Source organism: Ochlerotatus camptorhynchus, unplaced genomic scaffold (genome assembly GCF_037179485.1).
Source record: "Ochlerotatus camptorhynchus isolate MF236.1 unplaced genomic scaffold, CSIRO-AGI_Acam_v1.1 ptg000071l, whole genome shotgun sequence".
In the NCBI taxonomy this organism is placed as follows: domain Eukaryota; kingdom Metazoa; phylum Arthropoda; class Insecta; order Diptera; family Culicidae; genus Ochlerotatus; species Ochlerotatus camptorhynchus.
This window is the reverse complement of record NW_027040561.1, coordinates 1,422,228-1,442,323: the sequence shown is the minus strand read 5'-3', so window position 1 is coordinate 1,442,323 and position 20,096 is coordinate 1,422,228. Positions and strand designations below refer to the sequence as shown.

Genomic DNA, 20,096 nt, shown 5'->3' with positions numbered 1-20,096 from the left:
GAAAACATCTCCGATCCATACCGAAACATACCGAAATAACAAATAGTTTTCAAACACGTTTTCTTACATGATTCAAGCAAAAGTTACCACGGGTAATTATTAGTTTTTCTTTATGGACCGATTTGAACCAAAAAGCGTCTGTTTTACTTGGAAAATTTGGAAACTATCCTCCTTCTAGTAGTTCTCACTTCGAAATGTAGGTGGCGAAAGCTTGGAAAAGTTTCACTGCAAGACGCCAATTAGAACTGGTACATTGTGAAACAAATCTGGAAACTTTGACCGAACAGCCCTGTTGGCGTAGCTATTTTGAAACGGGCCTATCATCGTTGATCTATTCTCTTCATCGACTTTTTCTTTGATTTACCACAGCAACATAAACGAATTTCTCACTAAGCTCACAGGACAGTTCAACAAAAGATGATGTTATAGTCGATATATTCATAGCCTGGCAGATAGAATCTCGGAACACAATTGAGCTGTCAAATAGCTGTTGAGCCTTCAAATCACGACCAACAACAGAAAAGTGCACACCAGCTATTGCGAACAAAACTTCCGAAACCCGTTTTCTCGTGACTTAAGGCACGCCTACGCAAAACTAACACCATCTTCGGGCTGGGGAAAATTTCCCCTATCCGATGATGCCGGTAGTTTGCGTTCGATTGGAGAGGAAAGAATAATCAACGTTTTGTTTATAAAACTTGATAGTACCATTTCAATTGTTGGTCTACAATATATTGAATTGGTTCTACTTTTTGATAGATCGAAATTCTATTCGCCAGACTATAAATATAGCGACTATAATTAGCTTGCGCCTGAATCAATACACTGAATGGGAAATTCAATTGCAGTTGGGTTATTCGCGAAAGAGAAAATCGATGAAGAGAATCGGGCTGATTGATTATTTAACTTTATTGGTTCGTCAAGGATTATTGCAATATAATAATATTGTGCTTAAAGTATGTAGAGCACAATAAAGCAGATTAAGTATAATAAGCCAAAAGCTCCAGTTGTCAGTCAAGAAGAAGAAAGTGCACAGTTCGAAAAAGTAGTGTAAATTTCTGTTCAATATGATGCACATAAATGGAGCGTCACATATAATATAAGTTTACATTATATATCATGTAAAGTTCTGACACATTTCATGCAATGTAGCAAATATTGTATACAAAAGCCCATCTTTGTAAACAACATTGTTTACAAGTTGCTCGATTGCGTGAAATGAAATACAAGTTTTCGTGAATGAATGTTTACATGACAATTAAAATTCAAAATTTTTATCTGTGTGATTTATATACACGTCGCACTACGTAAATTTTATATCAGCTCCACATATATAAGCCACAAGTATATCTTAAAATTATTGTCATGTTAGGAAATGAACGTGAAGACATAAATCAATTGAATGTTGAATTATGATTTGGACTCCAATTCAAACTATCAATTGCTGTTCAATTGAGCAGTGCAGAAACTGAGACCAATAAAAATAAAAATATCCATTAAGACCTCGTCAATCTATGGATAATATCAAAAACGAGATTCTACTGTGTAACAAAGGTTCTATTCACATGCCCGGTGGATCAATATGGGTTTTCACGGAGATAAATCGATTTAAAGATGTTTATACCTGCCAGCCTGAAAATAATGGGTCCGGACAATATTTGCGGGAAAAAAAAATCTGACACCCAAAAACCCTCCAAACCTCGATTAGAGCCGTGTTTAAGGAGATAAATCGATTTAAAAAATGTTAAACCCTCCAGCCGAAAATAATGGGTTAGTTCACGGAAAATTTACAAGCAAATTGAAAATTTAATGCAAACCAGATTTAAGCCGCCGACACGTTTTCAAACTCATTCTCCGATGATAGGTTCTGCCAAGCTCCGGCTGCTTCAGTTGAAGTTTGTTTGCAAACACACTTCTCCGGCGAACCGGTTCAATTATTTAATTTTCCAGTTTGCAGAAGCCGTAAACCACAATGCCGATGTTGTTAGCTTTCGCTTGTTAGGTCAACATCTTGGGCTTATTACTAGCTGCTGCAAACTGCACTGCCCACACCACCATGCCACGACGAGTTGCCAGAAAACAAACATTCATCTTCCATTGCAAGCAAACCGAACCATTCCGGATTGAGAATGTGCTGAAAGATGCGCTTCTGCTTGTCTCGGCTTCCCTTGAGTAAAGATAACTAGCAGTCGCTGAACAATTGTGTCGGAAAATTTTCCTCCTTGCTGGCTTCAATCTTCTCCAACTGCATTCAGCCAGGATGATGTTTTGTTTACACTTTACCAGCCATCAACTATGGTTGCGACTGTTTGATGCAACTTTTTACCATCCATCGGTAGGTACCAGCGAGACAGCTTCGTTGAAATTCTGTGAGTCATTTCTGCATCATTTAAGTCATTCGGTGAAATGACCCACTTGAAACTTCACGAACGGTTTAGGTTTCTCCGGCCCCGGTGAGTGAAGTGAAAATGTAATTTTACACCAGGTTGCAGATTGATTCTTGGAGCAAGAACAAGGCATAGCAAAACCGAAGCGTGGGCCAGGAGAACGTAAACAATCTTCTCTCGGCCCGGACCGGCGCTCGGTGGTTGGCTTGCAGCGGAGTAAAGTCCAGTCCAGAACTGCATGCTATTCTATCTGTATACATTTATGTGCACCTCCATGAGGAACAAGAAAGGTGGAGGCGCCCGTCCATAGCTAGTGATGTTTTGTATTGCAGAAATGTTTAAGTGTGTCTGTTTTCCTTCCGTGTAGGAAGCGGATTTCACTCGGCAAACAACAGCTGAGCTGATTTCAAACAAACAAATTAATTGAATTACGCTTCTGTTACCTTTAGGTTGCACTATGTAGTACTTTTACTATCAGCTCTGAAATTGGCTCAGAGTATGCTTTTGATGCTTGCTACGTGGCTCAGGTTCTGGCGAAAGGGGTGGATGCAAGGAAGGTAATGGCACAATTCAGAGCAAATTGCATTAGGAAGCTCGTGTTTGCAATGGATTGGTGATTTATGACTTTGAGTGATTTGTTGGGAAGTGCTTAATTAAAGTGAATATTTTATAATGATCTTTTCAGAAAATCATAAATCAGAAAGTGGATGAAACGACAAACTACGTTTATCGGGACTAATTGCAAAGAATGGACAAATAGATAAAATTTAAGAACTAGTATAATGAAAGAAATAATAAGCACACAAAAATGCGAATATTTTATAAAAAATCAAGGAATCAGAAATAAAAAAAAAAGTTAAAAAGAGGTCATCAAACATCGAAAGGATGGTCAATATAAAATCTTAAATATAAGAATAAACACGGCGACAGATCCGATCCGTGTACCAGACTTTTATATTTATCAGATTGAATGTACGGCTCTAAGAAGAAGATCAAAGCTCCATTATTCGATGAGTTCCTGAACATCAGTCCAATTCAAGTTAATTAGCCACCGTGATTATTATCATCGTCTCGTAACCAACCGGCCTGGCCGACTGTCCTCCCAACAATTATCGCCCCCATCGTCGTCATCATCGTCGTAGCAGCTCCGTAGGTAATTCATATTAATTCCAATATGTATTCTGGCCGCACGTTCCACTTTCTACCGTTTATGCATATATTGTCAAGGTCTCTCACTCTGTGATTGCCAAGCACTACCGTTCGCTGTATGGTGCCACGCGAAATGCGTACTCCCCGACTTAATTGATACTAATTCCAACAATGCAAGAATCCGAATCGCATCGAGCCTAGAGCTGTCATCGAGGATGAACGCAAACAATTGACCCAACTGGCGGAGTCCGGGGCCGATCGCGTACTTGTAAAACAATTTGCGAAATCGTGCTCGCAAAGCAGTTGAATCGAAGTAGAAAATTACAATCATGTTGTGATTGTATCCAAAGTCCACTCTACCACAGAAGCAGCAGGTGCATTGGTTGGATAATGGTAGTTCCTATAATGGTGGTTTGTCGGTCAAATGTGACTTCAATTCATTTCCTCAGCGCCCTTCTGCTGGCATTCCAGAGCGTGGGGGTTACTGATTTGGGGTTTCACAAATCGATGGTAGGCTTACTGCGTGATGATGATTATCGGGTTTGCTGAGGCACGTTCACAATAATAATAAAAATAATAATAATGATAATAATAATAGATGGCCGAATTTATTTTGGGTCATTGTTATGACTGAAATCGATACGGTTGATAATGGACGCTAATTTGGGGACATATGTGACCTTAATGTGTCATTAGGCCGATTGATTCGATTGTGTGACATCGTTCACTTCGTTTTTGTTATTACGTATGACTTTTAAAGGGAAAAGGGTCCTTAATAAAAAAAAAAAACCAAAACCGAACGATTTAACTATTCCACAAATGGTTTGAATGATACCCCGAACACGTCGTTAAGCAAATTAACTATTGCATTTTTATTAAGGGTAGAAAATCATTTTTCAAGAATTCAAAAGCAATTTTTCCATTTCAAACCGAAATTCTGTTAACGAAAATGTATTCCGGTTGGCAAATAGAATACAGAGAACTCATTTGCATGAACAGAATTTAGATTCAAAACGAAAAACTGCTGTCGAATACTTTTCAAGCATGTTCTTTAGCCATGTTATTAATTTTTTGACTTGACATCTAGAAAGTAATTGCTTTGATTTTCCAAATGTTCATCACTGAACAATGGTCTAAAAGTCGTATTTAAGAAGAGAGCAGTTCTACGCCAAATGATGAATCAATTAGACTCGACCTTCTCCAATTTCAATGAAACTTTGCCTTATTATTTGATATGCACATTTGTGCTAAAGTTTGGTCAATTTTGATTTAAATTTTTCTTCAAACGGCGTTTTTTAAACTTTTAAATAAATTGTAGCATGAAAACGTCACTTCAAATCGAAATGACGCCTGAGACCAAGTTGTAGAGAAAAATAATGTCTTTCTAGAAAAAATATAAACGACATTTTTTTTTTAATAATTTTGACTAATAATAAAAAAAAAAACTGTTATCATTATAAATAACTCAAAATGTCCGTGACCAATATGTAAATATTTTATTTAATGTATGTGATATGTATACATTTTAATTGGTGTTCAGAGAACTGATAAGTTTTCTTTTTCCTTGATCTGTTTTCCGTCGAACTTGATTTCTGAATTGAGTACCAATCCTACCGACGCCAGGGAGGAGCTCCCACACCTATCGACTTATCAAACTCATGGACCGGGGACCAACGGCTTTACTTCCCTGTCGAAGGAAGGCGTGATCAGCAAGGGCGTAGCCAGGTTTCGAACTAGGGAGAGGCGAAAAAAAAATTTACTATGGAAAATTTGGCCGAATGCCATTTCACCGAACGCCATTTCCCCGAAAGCCTTTGTGTTGCTGAAAATCCCGACAGCGCCGACTGGAATTGAACCCAGGAAGTTCTGAGAGGTTTCAGATATTTCAGAGCTATTCAGGGTTTGAATTACTCAACTAGGGTTACGGGATGTAATGTCAGCCTAGCCCCTTACTTCAGTCTATCAAGCAAATATCTTGCCGTGTTATTGCATTAACGAAAATCTACACTTCGGTGGTCATCAAAAAACCTGATAGTTTCGTGAATTGAAAGGACTTACCTTTTTGTAACATGATAGCCTAATAAATCAATATCACAATTTTCACTTGTATTGTTATTTCAGAAGATTTAACGCAATTTGCGCTTTAAAACTATGGGCCGAACGTTAGGGACGTCATTTTGATACGTGTTTTTAATTATGGCCTGCGAAATTTATATGATGACTTTATATTGGTGAAACCATTTGCGTAGACAATGAGTCTGCAACGCTTTACTTATGTAAATCCCATAATCAAATGTCAGTTTAGAGAAACATAGTGGATGGTTTATTTACCTTTTCACTCCAGTAAAAAGTCCCGAAAGCAAAACAAATCGCGACTACAAAGCTTCTGTAGCTCTTGTTACCAATTGCTCTGGTAACATGTCATGTCAGTTACGAAGTCCACATGCATGTTAATATTCTTCTTGGTTTTTTTTTTAGTCATCTTATATATATAGACTATTTGATTACATTCTTTACGCTTTGTCCATGGCTCGTTTTAATATTATTATTGGATTATTTAAAACAACAATAAAAGTATCACGATGAATTAATGGAAACAAAATAATGAAATGCTTTGTAAATTAGTGTTAAGAGTTATGTGTCTTTTTCCATCATGGGATTTGACATCTCCTCGAGTTAGAGTGAATTCGATGGCTTTGCGTGACAATCGAGGAGGCACCAAATTAAAAAAAAAAATAACTATTTGTAGGGCGCCCATGGCTAAACAAAACAATGGTGAAAGGACACTTAACACAAACTGAACTAAAACCTAAATAAATATCCTTACAAATAGTCAACCAGCACCAAAAATAAAAACATTTGTGAACCTTTGCATGTAGGACAACATATAACAACCAAAAGAAAATAAAACGATGAAACAAACGCACGAATATAAAGTACGTGTTCTTAGTTTGTTCCATCGTTCACTTATGTAAATAACAAAGAAGACGGCAAAGCTCCGCAACTAAATTTTACAACCCTATTAAAATTTACTAACGCCTGGACTGTTCGCATCTCTACCTCATCATTGCCGAATTTGAGAGGATATGGATAATCGCTAATCCACCGCTTCGGGCGAAAAGCGATTTCGCCGCATCGAGATCGAGATAATGGATAATGAGAAAGGAAAGAGGAGGAAGGAAAGAGAGAGACCAAGGAGTGGAAAATTAAAGGTCTTTGAGACCGACCGCGAGTGTATTCCGCCGCGTTTGTGACCTCGGTGAAGAACACGATCAGCGAGTTTCTCCTGTTACCGAACCAGCCGTGTTACAAGGCCAGCAGTTGCCACTTTTTACCCGCTGCGTGGTAGCCGCGTTTTACCGGCAGGCGCCAGCTGCTTCAAGTTTTTGAACGAACGGACGCCTTCTGAGTATCCTCGTGGTTCCGGGTCAGACAGTGCGGCTACCCCACGTATTCCGGAACATTGAACCCGTTCCCAGCCACGCCAGTCAAGTTTAGAGCATCCGGCGGGACAGAACAGAAGCATCCTCGCGTCGTAGGTTGGGTGAACACGTGACTACGACACGCCTCCGGCCCCGCCGGCCAAGATCAAGTGTCCCAAGGATTTTTGAGGACGGAGAACCACATCCCGGCCGCGTGAGAAGTGCAGGAGAACGGTACAACGACACGACGAAGACCCTTCCATCATCCTGATCTCCGACGTACGAGACGGGCTAGCCAGTGGCCAACGAGACCCCCTTACTATCGTTGTGCCACACGCGTTCGGTTTGGTGAAACGGACGTTTCTGAGGCAGAAGTACAGTGAGGTCCGGAGGGTTCGCCCCCACTTATTGTTACTGATGCCGATGAGTTTCCCATCCGTCTGCGGGCTAAGGTAGAGCTGCAGCCAACATCCGACGATCCTGCGATCGATTTTCGTGGACAGCACCTAACCTCGAACAGCTCTACTCTTCCTTCCAAGCCCCTGCAGGGCAACAGGTATGAAACAGAACCCTCCTTCCTATCTCTCCGCATGTAACCAAGGGCCCCAACGTTGCAGATCGGCCGCACCGGTACCATCCCCTTTATGTGATATGTCCCTCAATAAAATTTAAGAAAATGATATCTATTTTGTATGTTATTCTTTTGAAACTACACGAGCCCATGCATGTCGACTTAGGAAACTGTGTTGTCCACTTCGCTTTAGTGTTGGGTTGTGAGTCCTCCGAATAAGTGGATGAGCCGCCCTAGAGACAGGTAAGAGTACCGGTGAGCTAGCCGTTTCTTACACTCTTTACTCTTATGGGGAAATCCGATAAGCAAACGTCACTGAATGCGTGAAACATGGCGACTTTTTGACGTATTTAGGACTTCGTCTTTAATTTCTATACTGGGTGTTACATAAAAAAAATCAAAATTCAGGCATGTAACGAAACATCCCAATCACGGACGCAACAATAGAGCGCAAATCGAACAAACGACACATGGCGCATGCTCACATGAGCGAGCTCAATGCTGTGTTGTTCTCACCATTTCACCAATGAAAGGAAGGGAGGAGAAAAACAGCGATAATAAAAACGCTTGTCAAATCGGTTTTTTCGTCACCACCACCACCACGCTGAAAAGGCATTTGACAATGTTTGGCATGACGGACTTGTGTTCATGCTTTGTAACTTCAACATTCCATTACATCTGGTTAAAATCACCCGTAACTACCTCCAAGCAAAGGTCAGACACGTTTTCCATCCCAGCAGGAGTTCCGCAAGGCAGCCTGTTGGGCCCCTTGCTTTACAGCATTTACACTTCCGACATTTCTCCCCTCGGTGACGGTTGCGTGTTTTTCCTGTTCGCAGATGATTTGTTTTCCGTCGATCTTGTTTTCCGTGCTGAGGCACCAATGCTACCGACGCCAGGGAGGCAGCTTCCACACCTGGACCCTACCTATCGACCCATCAACTCATGAACCGGGGACCAACGGCTTTGTCCCCCGAAGGAAGGCGTGATCAGAGATGTTATGCCTCAGAACATCCCGGCGGCCCCAACTGGGATTGACCCCAGGCCTGCTGGGGTGAGATATAATCACGCTTACCACTACACCAACGGCGCCGCTATAAGTAGTCTCCTATTTCAAATTTAAAACAAACCAATCCCACCAAGGTGGTCATTCTTAAAACAGGACAGGACTAGGAACCGTAATTAATAATAATTGAAATATCAAAAGAACTAAAGTTGAAAAGATACATATGTGTCACTTGATAAGTAATACATGTAAACCCCACAAAAACAAGAAATGTGCCAAAATGTAAACAAACCATATTTTGCCATAAATAGAGAGAACAGTTCACAAACTGCTCGATAAACACGAAAAAATAGAAGAAAATTTCATTTCAAATCATCAAAAAAGTTTCTTCTTACATGGCGTATTTCCAACTTTCAACTCTATGATCTATCTGGTTGTTACGCCTTGTACCAGAACTACGAATTATATTGTTTTAATATGCCAAACGTACTGATTCTGTAGTATCCTTTTTGTAATAATTAATTTATTTGTACAGGTTCAATCGAATAAACTTTACAGAGCCGAGTTATCCTTTCCGTTATACATTATTACTGACTTATATTTAAAGTTAAAGGAACGCGGTTGTCTCGAGGTTAGTTGAGATTTACATTTTTTTGGATGGAAAAAGGGAAGAAGGAGGTTTGAAATGTGGTTTACGATACAAATATTTGATTAATCCTAAAACATGAAATTATGTCTATTCATCTTGAAAACAAACATTGGAAAAAAAAACCCACACGTACAACACACAAACTAAACACAAAGTTAATCAAACTTACAATCTAAGGTTAATATTCTTAAAGTAAACATATTTGAGTTTCATAGACTCCAGATCGCTTCTAACCAAAATATCCCGAACTGGAACATTAGCTTGTCTACTTCGAGCCCGAAGGGAATCATAAAAATGTGATCTGACTCCACGATACTCCGCACAAGACCAAAGGATGTGATCAGCGTCCTGGTAACCTTGTCCACATTCACAGAGACTGCTGTCTCTCAACCCCACACGGAACAAATGAGCGTTTAGACAATAGTGATTGGACATGAGACAAGACATCACGCGTATGAAGTCTCGATCCAAGTCCAACCCTTTGAACCATGCAAACTTCGACACCTTAGGGATAATTGAATGTAGCCATCGTCCCAAACTCCCTTCACTCCATTGATGTTGCCAGCTAACGAGCGACTGCTGACGATAAATAGAGAAAAATTCACTATAGGCGATTTGTCGATCATAAATGTCGCCTTTCATAGCGCCCACCTTCGCAAGTGAATCCGCCTTCTCATTGCCCAAAATTGAGCTATGCGAAGGTACCCACGAGAAGGTGAAGATGAAAGAGCGCACGGATAAAGCACTAAGCAGCTCTCGTATTTTCAAGAGAAAATTCTGTAGGATCTAGTCACACCCGATTGATTTAAAGGGCATTCGATTGATATTTCAAGTGTAAACAACGAACAAAAAGAAGACCAAAAAATCTCCGGGCGTAATTGCACTCTCAAAAAATTTGAGAACGAAGAACCAAGACGGAACAACAAACAACAAATCCCGAAGGTGTACTTCCACGGTGTATCACCAGTGTTGGCAGTATGCTTGGCATACACAGTTTTGGTCATGAACTGCTCATTTGCTAATTACTTTACACAGAGTTGACGAAACATAGTTCTTTTTGAAACAGTAGACAGAATAGAATTTTAGCTTGTTATAGATACATAAAACAAAGTAGATTTTAATTCTAGTAATACACTGTATTGGTTTTTGCGTTGTAAGAATGAAGTGAGAAATGCTCGCAGCACATATCGGACTTTTAAAAGCCCTAAAATTCATTTGTATTGATTCAAATGTTAAGATTTAACTACTTTTTGCATATCTATAGTAAGCTATGATCCTAATCTGTCAATTACTATAAAGGAAAACAAATTTAAACAACTTAGTAAAAAGTTATTAACAAATGAGCAGTTGGTGTGTACGCATGGTTGGCAGTTCAAAGGGTGGAAGATCCGGGGGTAAAAACATGTAAGAAATTATCAGTGCGTATGATGTTATCTTCTCAATTTCCCGACAATTTTTTTTTTTTTTAGTTTTTAGTGATGTATGATGATAGATTACACTATTAACTATATGTCATCTAGAAAATGGAAAATCGTGAAAAACGATAAATTTTTAGGTCATCAAAATTCGGAAGCAATTTTCTCGATATTATCATTTTGGAGTTACGCCCTTTTTAAATGTTAGTCTAGATTTAAAGTCAAAAGGTTTTTTCGGCATTTGCTTTGGAGCAACGGACGGATAAGCGTCGGACACGACGTATGAGTGGAATAGCACGCATCGCACCAATACAAAGAAGACGCAGTGTTGCCACATGATTTCCATTTTCAATCTGTATTTTCACCGTATTTTTTTTAATCTGTTTCTGGCTGACAAAAAACTGTAAAATAATCTGTATGAATTCTACAGTATGATCTTATTGCGGATCGTCGTAATTATATTTTAATTTCATTTGAAGTTCAGAAATAGTTTTTTCATAGCTTTAAATCTTGAAGAATTACTTAAGTTTAACCTATTCAAAAGACCTTAAATCCTGAATCTAGATTTTTTTTGAGTGATTTTTATCTTTTCTAAAAGTACAAAAATTCAAAAATCAAATTCCAGTAATGAGAGACAAACCGGAAAAACAATAATAAAGAAACAATCACATTTTCGTAAAATTTGAATTTTTTCATGCCCGATATTACGAAAATCTTTGTCAGGTCATTTTTTTTTCAAGAATTAAATTTTTATGAATTATTCGTTGTAAAATGTTATGCTCGATCTTTTATTTTCTCAAATTCATCTTATCAAACCAAATTTCAAATTTATTTGGCAGATTAAAAGGAAATTGAATTCGCTAGCTGTTGCTCGATGGTTTCAAGTGTATTTCTCTATTTGAAATCGTGTTCATATGTTTTATCAACTTTATGGTATTTTGTCACAACACATAACTTTTATTTGGATCACTTATCAAGGTGAATCCTGATCCAACGAACCCAACTTACTATCAAAATCTCCTTTCCTATGTCTTTTGTTGGGGTGCAGAGGTAAACACGGCCCACAAACAACAAAGGTCACTTTAATATTCCTTCCCTATTCCCACCTGATTGCAAGGACGTGGCCGGCGCCGTTATTGATCTACAAAATATAGAGTCACTGAAACTTGTACAATGAGAATGGACGGTCACTCCCAGCCCCATTCAATTGATTCATTGTACAATTTCACTGATTCTGATCCTTCACGGAGTAGCAACCATTGATATGTGCAGTCAATCTAAGCTAAGCTAAACTATATTTTATTTATTTCATGTAATTATTGCAAATAATAGTTATTCAATAATAGAATCCATATATTCGTACTTTGACGCGAAGCGCTGTGGATTATAAGATGCTCGATGACCCTCGAGGGATCGATTTTGCTTACTGAGCAGAAAATCATGGATTTAACCCCAAGCTCTTCCACAGCACAATAAATCGCCACCATCATTTGTATATTTGATATTGAACATTAACCTCGGAAACTATTTGCATATCAAGCGAAAACGTAGTCCTGTATTGTCGCGAAGCGTTATGGTTCTGAGATGCTCGATGACCCTGGAGGGATCGTTTTTGCTTACTGAGCAGAAAATCATGGGTTTCATCCCAAGCCCTCCGTCATGACTCTTAAAATTCATTATCACTAAACACAATTAATATGTTCTTTCGATAGCCGGCTATCGAGAGATTAAATAAACAACAAATAAACAATACATACTTTTGGTTGCATCGCCAACTTGAGGTGAATCCTAACCGAATACCCTACCCAACCCTCCAACTCCGTAGCACTTATGAGGGTGTCGCTAAGTCGGTGGCCTCTCGTTAAGTAAGTACTACATCAACATTTCCTTCCCTATCCCTAGTTATGGTAAAGATGGGCGTGGCCGGGAATAGCGACAGTCATGCTTCTGTTACTCTTGTTTAGATTGGAACCAATGTTTACTCCTCAGCATTATTCCTGAAAGTAGTCTAACTGAGATTTTCAGAAGAGACGTGAGTGTCGCTAGTATCCAATCTACGAAGTATATCATAACAACGCTAACGCTAACGCTAACGCAACACATAACTTTTATTTGGATGTTGCATAGAATATTCTTTATCTCTGATATTACGCTAGTCTAATGTCAAAATATCCAGTTGACTCTTCGACTCACAAACTGTAATCAATCAGCTTGTGGGTTGTTTAAACGGCTTGTTTACCGATTCGACAAATTAAAAAAAAAATAATAGTACCGTTCACCATGTGATATGGTTAATTAAACAATAAGAATGAAAAACTAAAGTCCATTCTAACTTATCTAAGTCCCTTCTAAGCAATCAGAAATCAGAACATCTAAGCATCAGAATTCCGTTTAAAATTAACGAAGATAATAAAATAAAAAGTGAAAAATTGTGAGTGAAAAAAAGTTTTTTTTTTTTTTTTTTTTTTTTTTTTTTTTTTTTTTTTTTTTTCGGTTGAACAAGCTGATCCAGGTTCTGAAGAAAACATTCGAATCCATCCAACAAGGACTGAAGCTCGGATGCTGACTCCTTAACCAACGTAGGTAGCTTGAATAACGCTTGGACCTGGCGGCGCTTGAGTCACTTGTTGTTGTTGTAACGTTTCTTTAGTGTATCTAAAGCCACTTGTTATTTCGCCTGTGTAATGGACAGCGGATCTATCAAGGCCTTGGCTACACCACTGAGGCAACATTTTAGGTAGTGATACTTCTCGGCATCGGGTAGATCAGGTTTCCAGTGAATCAACGTGTTATACAAATCCTGGAAGCTTAACCACTAATCAATGTTGCCATCAGAAGTTTGCAACTTAATTTGCGGGAACCGAACGTGTTCTAACGTAGACTGCGTTACGTCCAAAGCGTGAGATTGATTAAAGGTAGGGACCTTTTCCAATTCCTTTGATTTCTCCCAAGGTTGCAAATACTCATTTCAGCTAACATAATGTTTTTCGGAATAATAAACCAAAAGATGGTATGATGGCATGTTTTACTTGTAACTTACAAGAAGAGGTTACAAAATATGCGTTTGAAACATAAAACCTGTAAATTTTGCTTTCTATGAGTCACAATCAGCGATTTTCTGATCACTGAGTGAGTGAGTGAGTGAGTGAGTGAGTGAGTGAGTGAGTGTGTGAAAAATCGCTGATTGTGAGTCTCATGAAGTAAAATAAATAGGTTTAATATGTCAAACACATTCTTTGCAACCTCTTCTTGTATCCTACCCATTCAAAATATGATCATGGCATCTAGTTATTTCATAATAAAAAAAAAACATTGTTTTAGGTGACATTTGCAACCTTGATTTCTCCAACAACGAAGATTTTACGTCAAAATAACGTTTGCATTTAAAAAAGTGGACAAAAATTGTCGATTTTTCATGGGTTTACCTTCACCCGCACTGACGAAACTACCTATGCAGCATCAATCATAGTAACCCATGAGTCAGCAGACAAAATTTGACAGCTCTATCAGTCGAACTCTAACCGTGATGGCAAAAACAGTGAAGCAACCGAGGAGGACGACTCTATCTACGATGCAGAAAAGATTGTGTTTAGCTGTGGCTAGCTGCACGCACGCTGAGTAGATAGAAGGAAGTCTTATGTCGATTTTGAAGATTTCCTACAAAAAGATGAAGCGCGATGCAAGTAGATGCGAGAAATGAAAGATGATTTTTCGAAGATTGATTCGTTAGTGTGAGATTTTTTGAGCATGTACAATTGAGATTTAGATGTGTCGCCCCCCTCGGAAGCAACTCAGTTCAGAAGTGTGCGCGTTCAAAGAAAGGCACCCCACCGCGTCGAAAACGGACATCGTGCGGCACTTTGTGGATGCCGGATACGCCCGTTCCGGCATCTACAACATCTTGGCACTATTAGACAACAATCAGAGCATCGAAAGAAAGCCCGGTTCCGGACGGCCGACGACCCTGAGCGACAAGAAGCTTCAAAGGATGTTGAAGAGGAAGCCCGAGGGAAAAGTGGCTGCGTGCGCTTGGCCGGGAGGTCGGTGCAACCAGCCAAACAGTGAAAAAGTACCTGCCGAACATGAACATACACACTTAAAAAATTCTACACGTCATAATCATGTGTCTCACACCTAATTTTGCGCTTATTATAAAACACATCCATTTCATGTGTGAATCTTATGCTATGAATCATGCCTGAACACTATGGATTTGAATTCTGACACACTTAGATTCTATGTGCCTCATATGGTGATATCAATAGCTTTGCACATCATAGTTCAATATTCTTCAATATTCTACTTTATCGACTTCTACTTTGCCGACTCTAAAAACGAATCTACAAATATATAAACAAAACTGCCGGAGGCCAGAGCTTTCACATATCTTTTTAATGGGTCTGATTTGGGATTCGATCATGGACTGTTGGGGTGTGCTGTTGCCGGAGTCTTCGTTCGATCCCACTGTGCCACGGTTCTTCTCATATATGAGGCGGGTTGATAGGATAAAGTCAAAACTCTTGTTTTCAATGTTTACCTTTCTGAGCAAGCAATTCACATCGCATTGAAATGCAAAACACTTCAAAACCATCTGTTTTATACAGTAGTGTGATTCAATGTGCAATACACTTGAATAGATAGTGCTTTCAACATTTCAAAGCTTGAAACACTAGAAATTAACGTGTAGTAACGAAGGGTTTGATCAAACGTGTGGAATTTTTTGAGTGCATGTCAGGAAGCGGAAGTCACGTCCACTGGTTTCGGAGCTGCAGGCAATGACGCAGCGGCAGCGGTTGAATAAGATGGTCAACTCGTTTTTCCCGGCGAATCGCGACGTGGTGGTGGTGATGGACGACGAGACCGATCTCACCCTGGATAGCAACGACTGGCAGGGCACTTCGTATTTTACTTCCCCCACGAACAAAGTGAACTCCGAGTGAACAAGAAGGTGGTGCTGTGGCTGACAATCAGCGAGAAAAGGATGTCAAAGTCGCTCTTCTTTCGCTCCGGACTGGCCGTGAACGGGGAAATTTATAGTACGAAATGCCTGTTGGAAGTTGCGTCGTTCATCAAGAAATACCATAACGGCGAAGACGCGGGGTTCTGGCCAGATCTGGCGTCGGCCCACTACTCGAAGCGATCGTTGGAGGAGATGGAGCGACTGAATATCGATGTGGTACCCAAGTCGGTGAATCCGCCCAACGTCCCCCAGCTGCGCCCCATCGAGAATTTCTGGGCCAACCAGAAGCTTAAGATCCACTTCAACAATTTTGTCGCGAAAACTGAGGAGGAATTGGTAAATAAAACGAAGAAAGAACTCAAAAACATGCCTACACGCATGTTTTCGTCCGCCATGGCGAATGTTCCGGTTAGCTGCCGGAAGGCCGCTCGCAAGGGCGTAGATTTTTTTTTTGCAAGTAAGCTTAAATAATTCCTACCATGGGAAATTTATCAAAAGAAATTATCTGTCTTAGCTTTTATTTTATCACCATCCGAAAAAAGTTAATTTTTTTTTAAAGCAAACGTTAGTGCAGAATGAACTCTGACCTCTCCTTAGCGTATTTACCATCGTCACCAGATGTCAACCTCATTGACATCCTCCCATAATTCTTCTAAGTTTTCTAAGCTAACTGAAACCTGACTTCATCATCCAGGGTATCACCATTGGGCAATCCTTTCATGACAACCATGAACACACGTCCAGTTTTGATGTCGTAAGTAAAAAATTGATGCTGCTCCTCAGTAAGATACTTGAGAAGACGTTTGAATTCATGAAAGGTTTCAGTCAATACACGGCATTCACCCCGACGGCCAATTTGAAGTGAAAACTTGGATTTCACGAAGTTCAAAAGTTCCTTGCAAAGAGCATGAAAATTGGAAGTGTTTAAAATACAACATTAGGGGATCAAGAGATTGCCCTTTTCTTTTGCGCTTAGGCGCCATGGCGGCAGTAAAACGATTATCCAAATCGACTTCCAAGCAGATTACTATAAGAATCTGAAGGATCTAAGGAGAATTTTCCACATCGATATCCACGCAGGATTACCTCGGCTAGGGTCCAAACAAGCATCGAAGAGGAATAGGAATCGAACAAGATAAAAAAAAATACAGTTATATTGAGCACTGAAAAGTGCTGTTTAAATTTGTCGTAGCTTTAGGTAGCAGTACACTTCCTTCAGCAAAAAGCAAATAGATCCGCACGGCAAGAGAGCACGAGGCGTACTGACCACGTAAATACCTATATTCAGGCAGCGCACCGTCGTCGGTCAATCAAGCTGTCCGAAATTTTTCATGCAACCCATCAACGACGTTCCAATCCTGACCGCAACCAAAGCGGAAGTTTTCAGGATTGCATTCCATCGACCTGGTCGTCCCTCTCTGACCAACTGTCTTCTAGGACCAAATTCCACACCAACCATGAACTGAAAGCTACGGGTAGAGGAGTTTGTGTGATTCTCAAATACAAACACACACACACACACACACACATATTGAACCTGACCCTCATCCATTCCTTGGAATAGCTTTGATTGTCCTCGTCCTTCGTTGTCCAGAGAAATGTGGTAAGGTTCCATTACTGTGTCCAATAAATTCCCGTAACCTTCCAAGCATAACTAATGGTGTCAAGAATTGCTCGCTCTACCCTGCTCTCTCTCTAGATGGTCCTCATTGAGTGATGGTTCTTTTTCCTCCTAGAATCACCGAAGCCAAAAGTCATTGTTCCTCTGCAGGGGAAAAAAAAGGTTGGCTTCCGGTCTCTGCCCCCACATGTGGCAATCTGGATTGTTTTACTTTCGACCGAAAGTGATTTGTTTTTGCCTGCTTTCGTTGTTTGTAGCCCCTTCCCGAGCTCTCGACAATGGAAATAGTTTTACCTTTCCAACCCCATTATTTGTGCGGTCGGAATTGTTCCGAGCTTTTTGTTTGGCTTCCATCGGTTCAGTAATACTAACAAAATGGAAAGCTACAAATTGGACCGCTCCAAGGAAGAGTCCCGGACACATTAGAAATATGATTATTCGGCCACGTTGGAGCAGCAAAGTTTCCACTTACCTTGCTATCCTTAGTTTCTGCCCCGTGGTAACGAACCTCGAGCTGACCTCCGAGCACCGCGTACCAATAGCGACCCTGTTCGCCGGCCCGGAACACTACGAGAACGAGAAAGAAAATTAAATTATTTCAAAACATTTTAATGAAGGTTAAATTTTCAGGAGGTAATATTTACATGTGACTCCCTTTTCCAGATCCTCGTAGAAGCCACACATGGCCAGCTGCTGCAGGGCCGAACCGGGTAGCCGACAGAGTGGTTCCACTCGCCGCAGCCGACAGGATATCAGCTCGCAGTCTCGCATATTCCGCTCGCATGGCCTGCATGAAGCAGAAAAGAGATAGAACAAATCGGAAAAAGTATTTAATATCCTGGCCAGCCACATTTCAGTGCACGTGAAATGATGAAAAGTATGTCAAGTCCTACCGAACCAATTGTGTGTGGTTTCGGTGGCCATCAAATAACCCATTTACTGGTCTGTCAATTTATTCTGTTGTGCAAATACAATCGATTGTTTTCGAATTGTGGTTTGGCACAAAGTGCAATTGTTTGCCGTGTTTCCAACCATTTCATTCGATTTGCTGCAAATGGTGAAACAATGCCGATAAATGTGTTTCATTCATCAATGACTGTTTGTTGAGAGCAATAAATTTTCCAGGAGTGGAAGTTGTAGGACTGTGTATCGGCATGCTCCCAGCTAGGTGGGAAGGTGTAGCAAAGCCAACAGGGATTTCAATAATTTTTCAGGTGCTTCGTCTTCTTCGCACCCATCTACCGGGATGGTGGTGATAATGGGAACTGAAGAGAAATTTTGCAACAGGAGCAACCGATGAAGGGAACGCGAGCAGTAGGTGGTCGATTGGACAGGTGGAATTGGAATGCTTGCAGGATTTATGGCTGTTGGTTGGATGTTTGTTTTGCTGACAGCAAAGTGATGTTGAGTCCAAGGCTGATGGAAGGTTAAGGTTGATCACATTGCAAAAAAACACAAGCGGTCATTTTGACAGTTTTGCGCAATGCATAATTTAAATAATTTATAGTCCGCTTGTGTGTTTTTGCAATGTGATCAATTTTAACCGTCCATCAGCCATAGTACATATGGGTCTCGTTTTCAATGTATTCCAATAGAATACCAAAGCACTAGTCGAATTTTGTCCCGTTAAATTGGCATTCACGGGATTTTCTGATTTCCTCCTGCCCACGCTGCTTTTGCCCACAAATTGTACAATACGTATAACCTGTAAGTTCGATGGATCTTGGTTGAGTCTTTATGGGATGGACAATGCACAGTGGTCCAGAATGCAGATTTAGGTGGAATGATATGTTTTGAGCCTGAAATTGAAACTTTAGACTAAAAGTCTCTTCTACAAAGTTGTTCCTTATAGTTAGGCCCTCATTTTTATGACAATGAATTCTAGGGTGGTTCCTATCATCATTAAAATCAAAAATCTAACTTTTTTGTTTGAATAAATTAAGGTATACAAATACAATAGTTTTTTAGCAATAACTTTTTTATTTGAAATTTCTCATAAAAGTTGTCTTGTAGAGAATTTTAAAACTCTTTTAGACAAATGTTTTATACCTGTATTTGTTGCCTGTATCTCTTCTAATAAAAAAGATATACCCAAATATAGTAAAAAGTTTGACTAAATTCAAATTGATTTTATACGAGTTTAAAAAAAAACATACCTCCAATTTTGTCATATTATTGAGAATAATATACGCCCTTTCAAATGCCGTAAAAAAAACTTTTTTTTTGTTTGCCCCAACCAGAGATATTAACATTTGTAAAGTGCATATTTTTAGTATAAAAACGTCAATAATTCTTGATCGGCGAAAGATATTGACGAGCTTTGTGCAGCAAAAACTTGCGCCTTCTTAAGATCTAAAAGTTATCTCAAGACACCTTTCCTGAGAAATTTGAAATAAGAAAACAAGAAAAAAAAAAAGTTTTTTCAAGAGCCACCCTAACTCAATTCAAGAAAATAGCTCTAAATCGTCCAATTTAAGAGATACAAAAAAATTAACTTCAACAAATTTGCTTGAAATTTGCTCAGCTTTGTTGCTTTGTCGAAGAATGTATACCTTAATTTATTCAAACAAAAAAGTTAGATTTTTGATTTTAATGATAATAGGAACCACCCTAGAATTCATTGTCATAAAAATGAGGGCCTAAATATAAGGAATAACTTTGTAGAAGAGACTTTTAGTCTAAAGTTTCAGTTTCAGGCTCAAAACATATCATTCCACCTAAATCTGCATTCTGGACCACTGTGCAATGTGAGTCATAGCGTTTCACTCCTTTGCACCTATAGTTGTGGTAGTGTTCCTATAATAGTGGAATCCGTAAGAAACCAATGCGTTCCACTATTATAAAAACCAAAGCTAGCATTTACCACTACTACTGGAACAGTGTTTCTATTAATGGAGGACGAGTTTTCTGAATATC

The 20,096-nt window shown here is 39.5% G+C and overlaps 1 protein-coding gene across 2 annotated transcripts in view; it reads right to left on the bottom strand.

Annotated features, from left to right (window-relative positions):
* Positions 1-20,096, bottom strand: part of Epac (Exchange protein directly activated by cAMP) — a 541,224-nt gene that overhangs the window by 320,579 nt on the left and 200,549 nt on the right. For both annotated transcript variants that reach the window (XM_065217278.1, XM_065217279.1), the window contains exons 3-4: positions 17,825-17,967; positions 17,653-17,747 (exon numbers count right to left, since the gene is read on the bottom strand). In XM_065217278.1, coding sequence (XP_065073350.1) covers positions 17,653-17,747; positions 17,825-17,967 — 238 coding nt within the window. The remainder of the gene's footprint in view (positions 1-17,652; positions 17,748-17,824; positions 17,968-20,096) is intronic.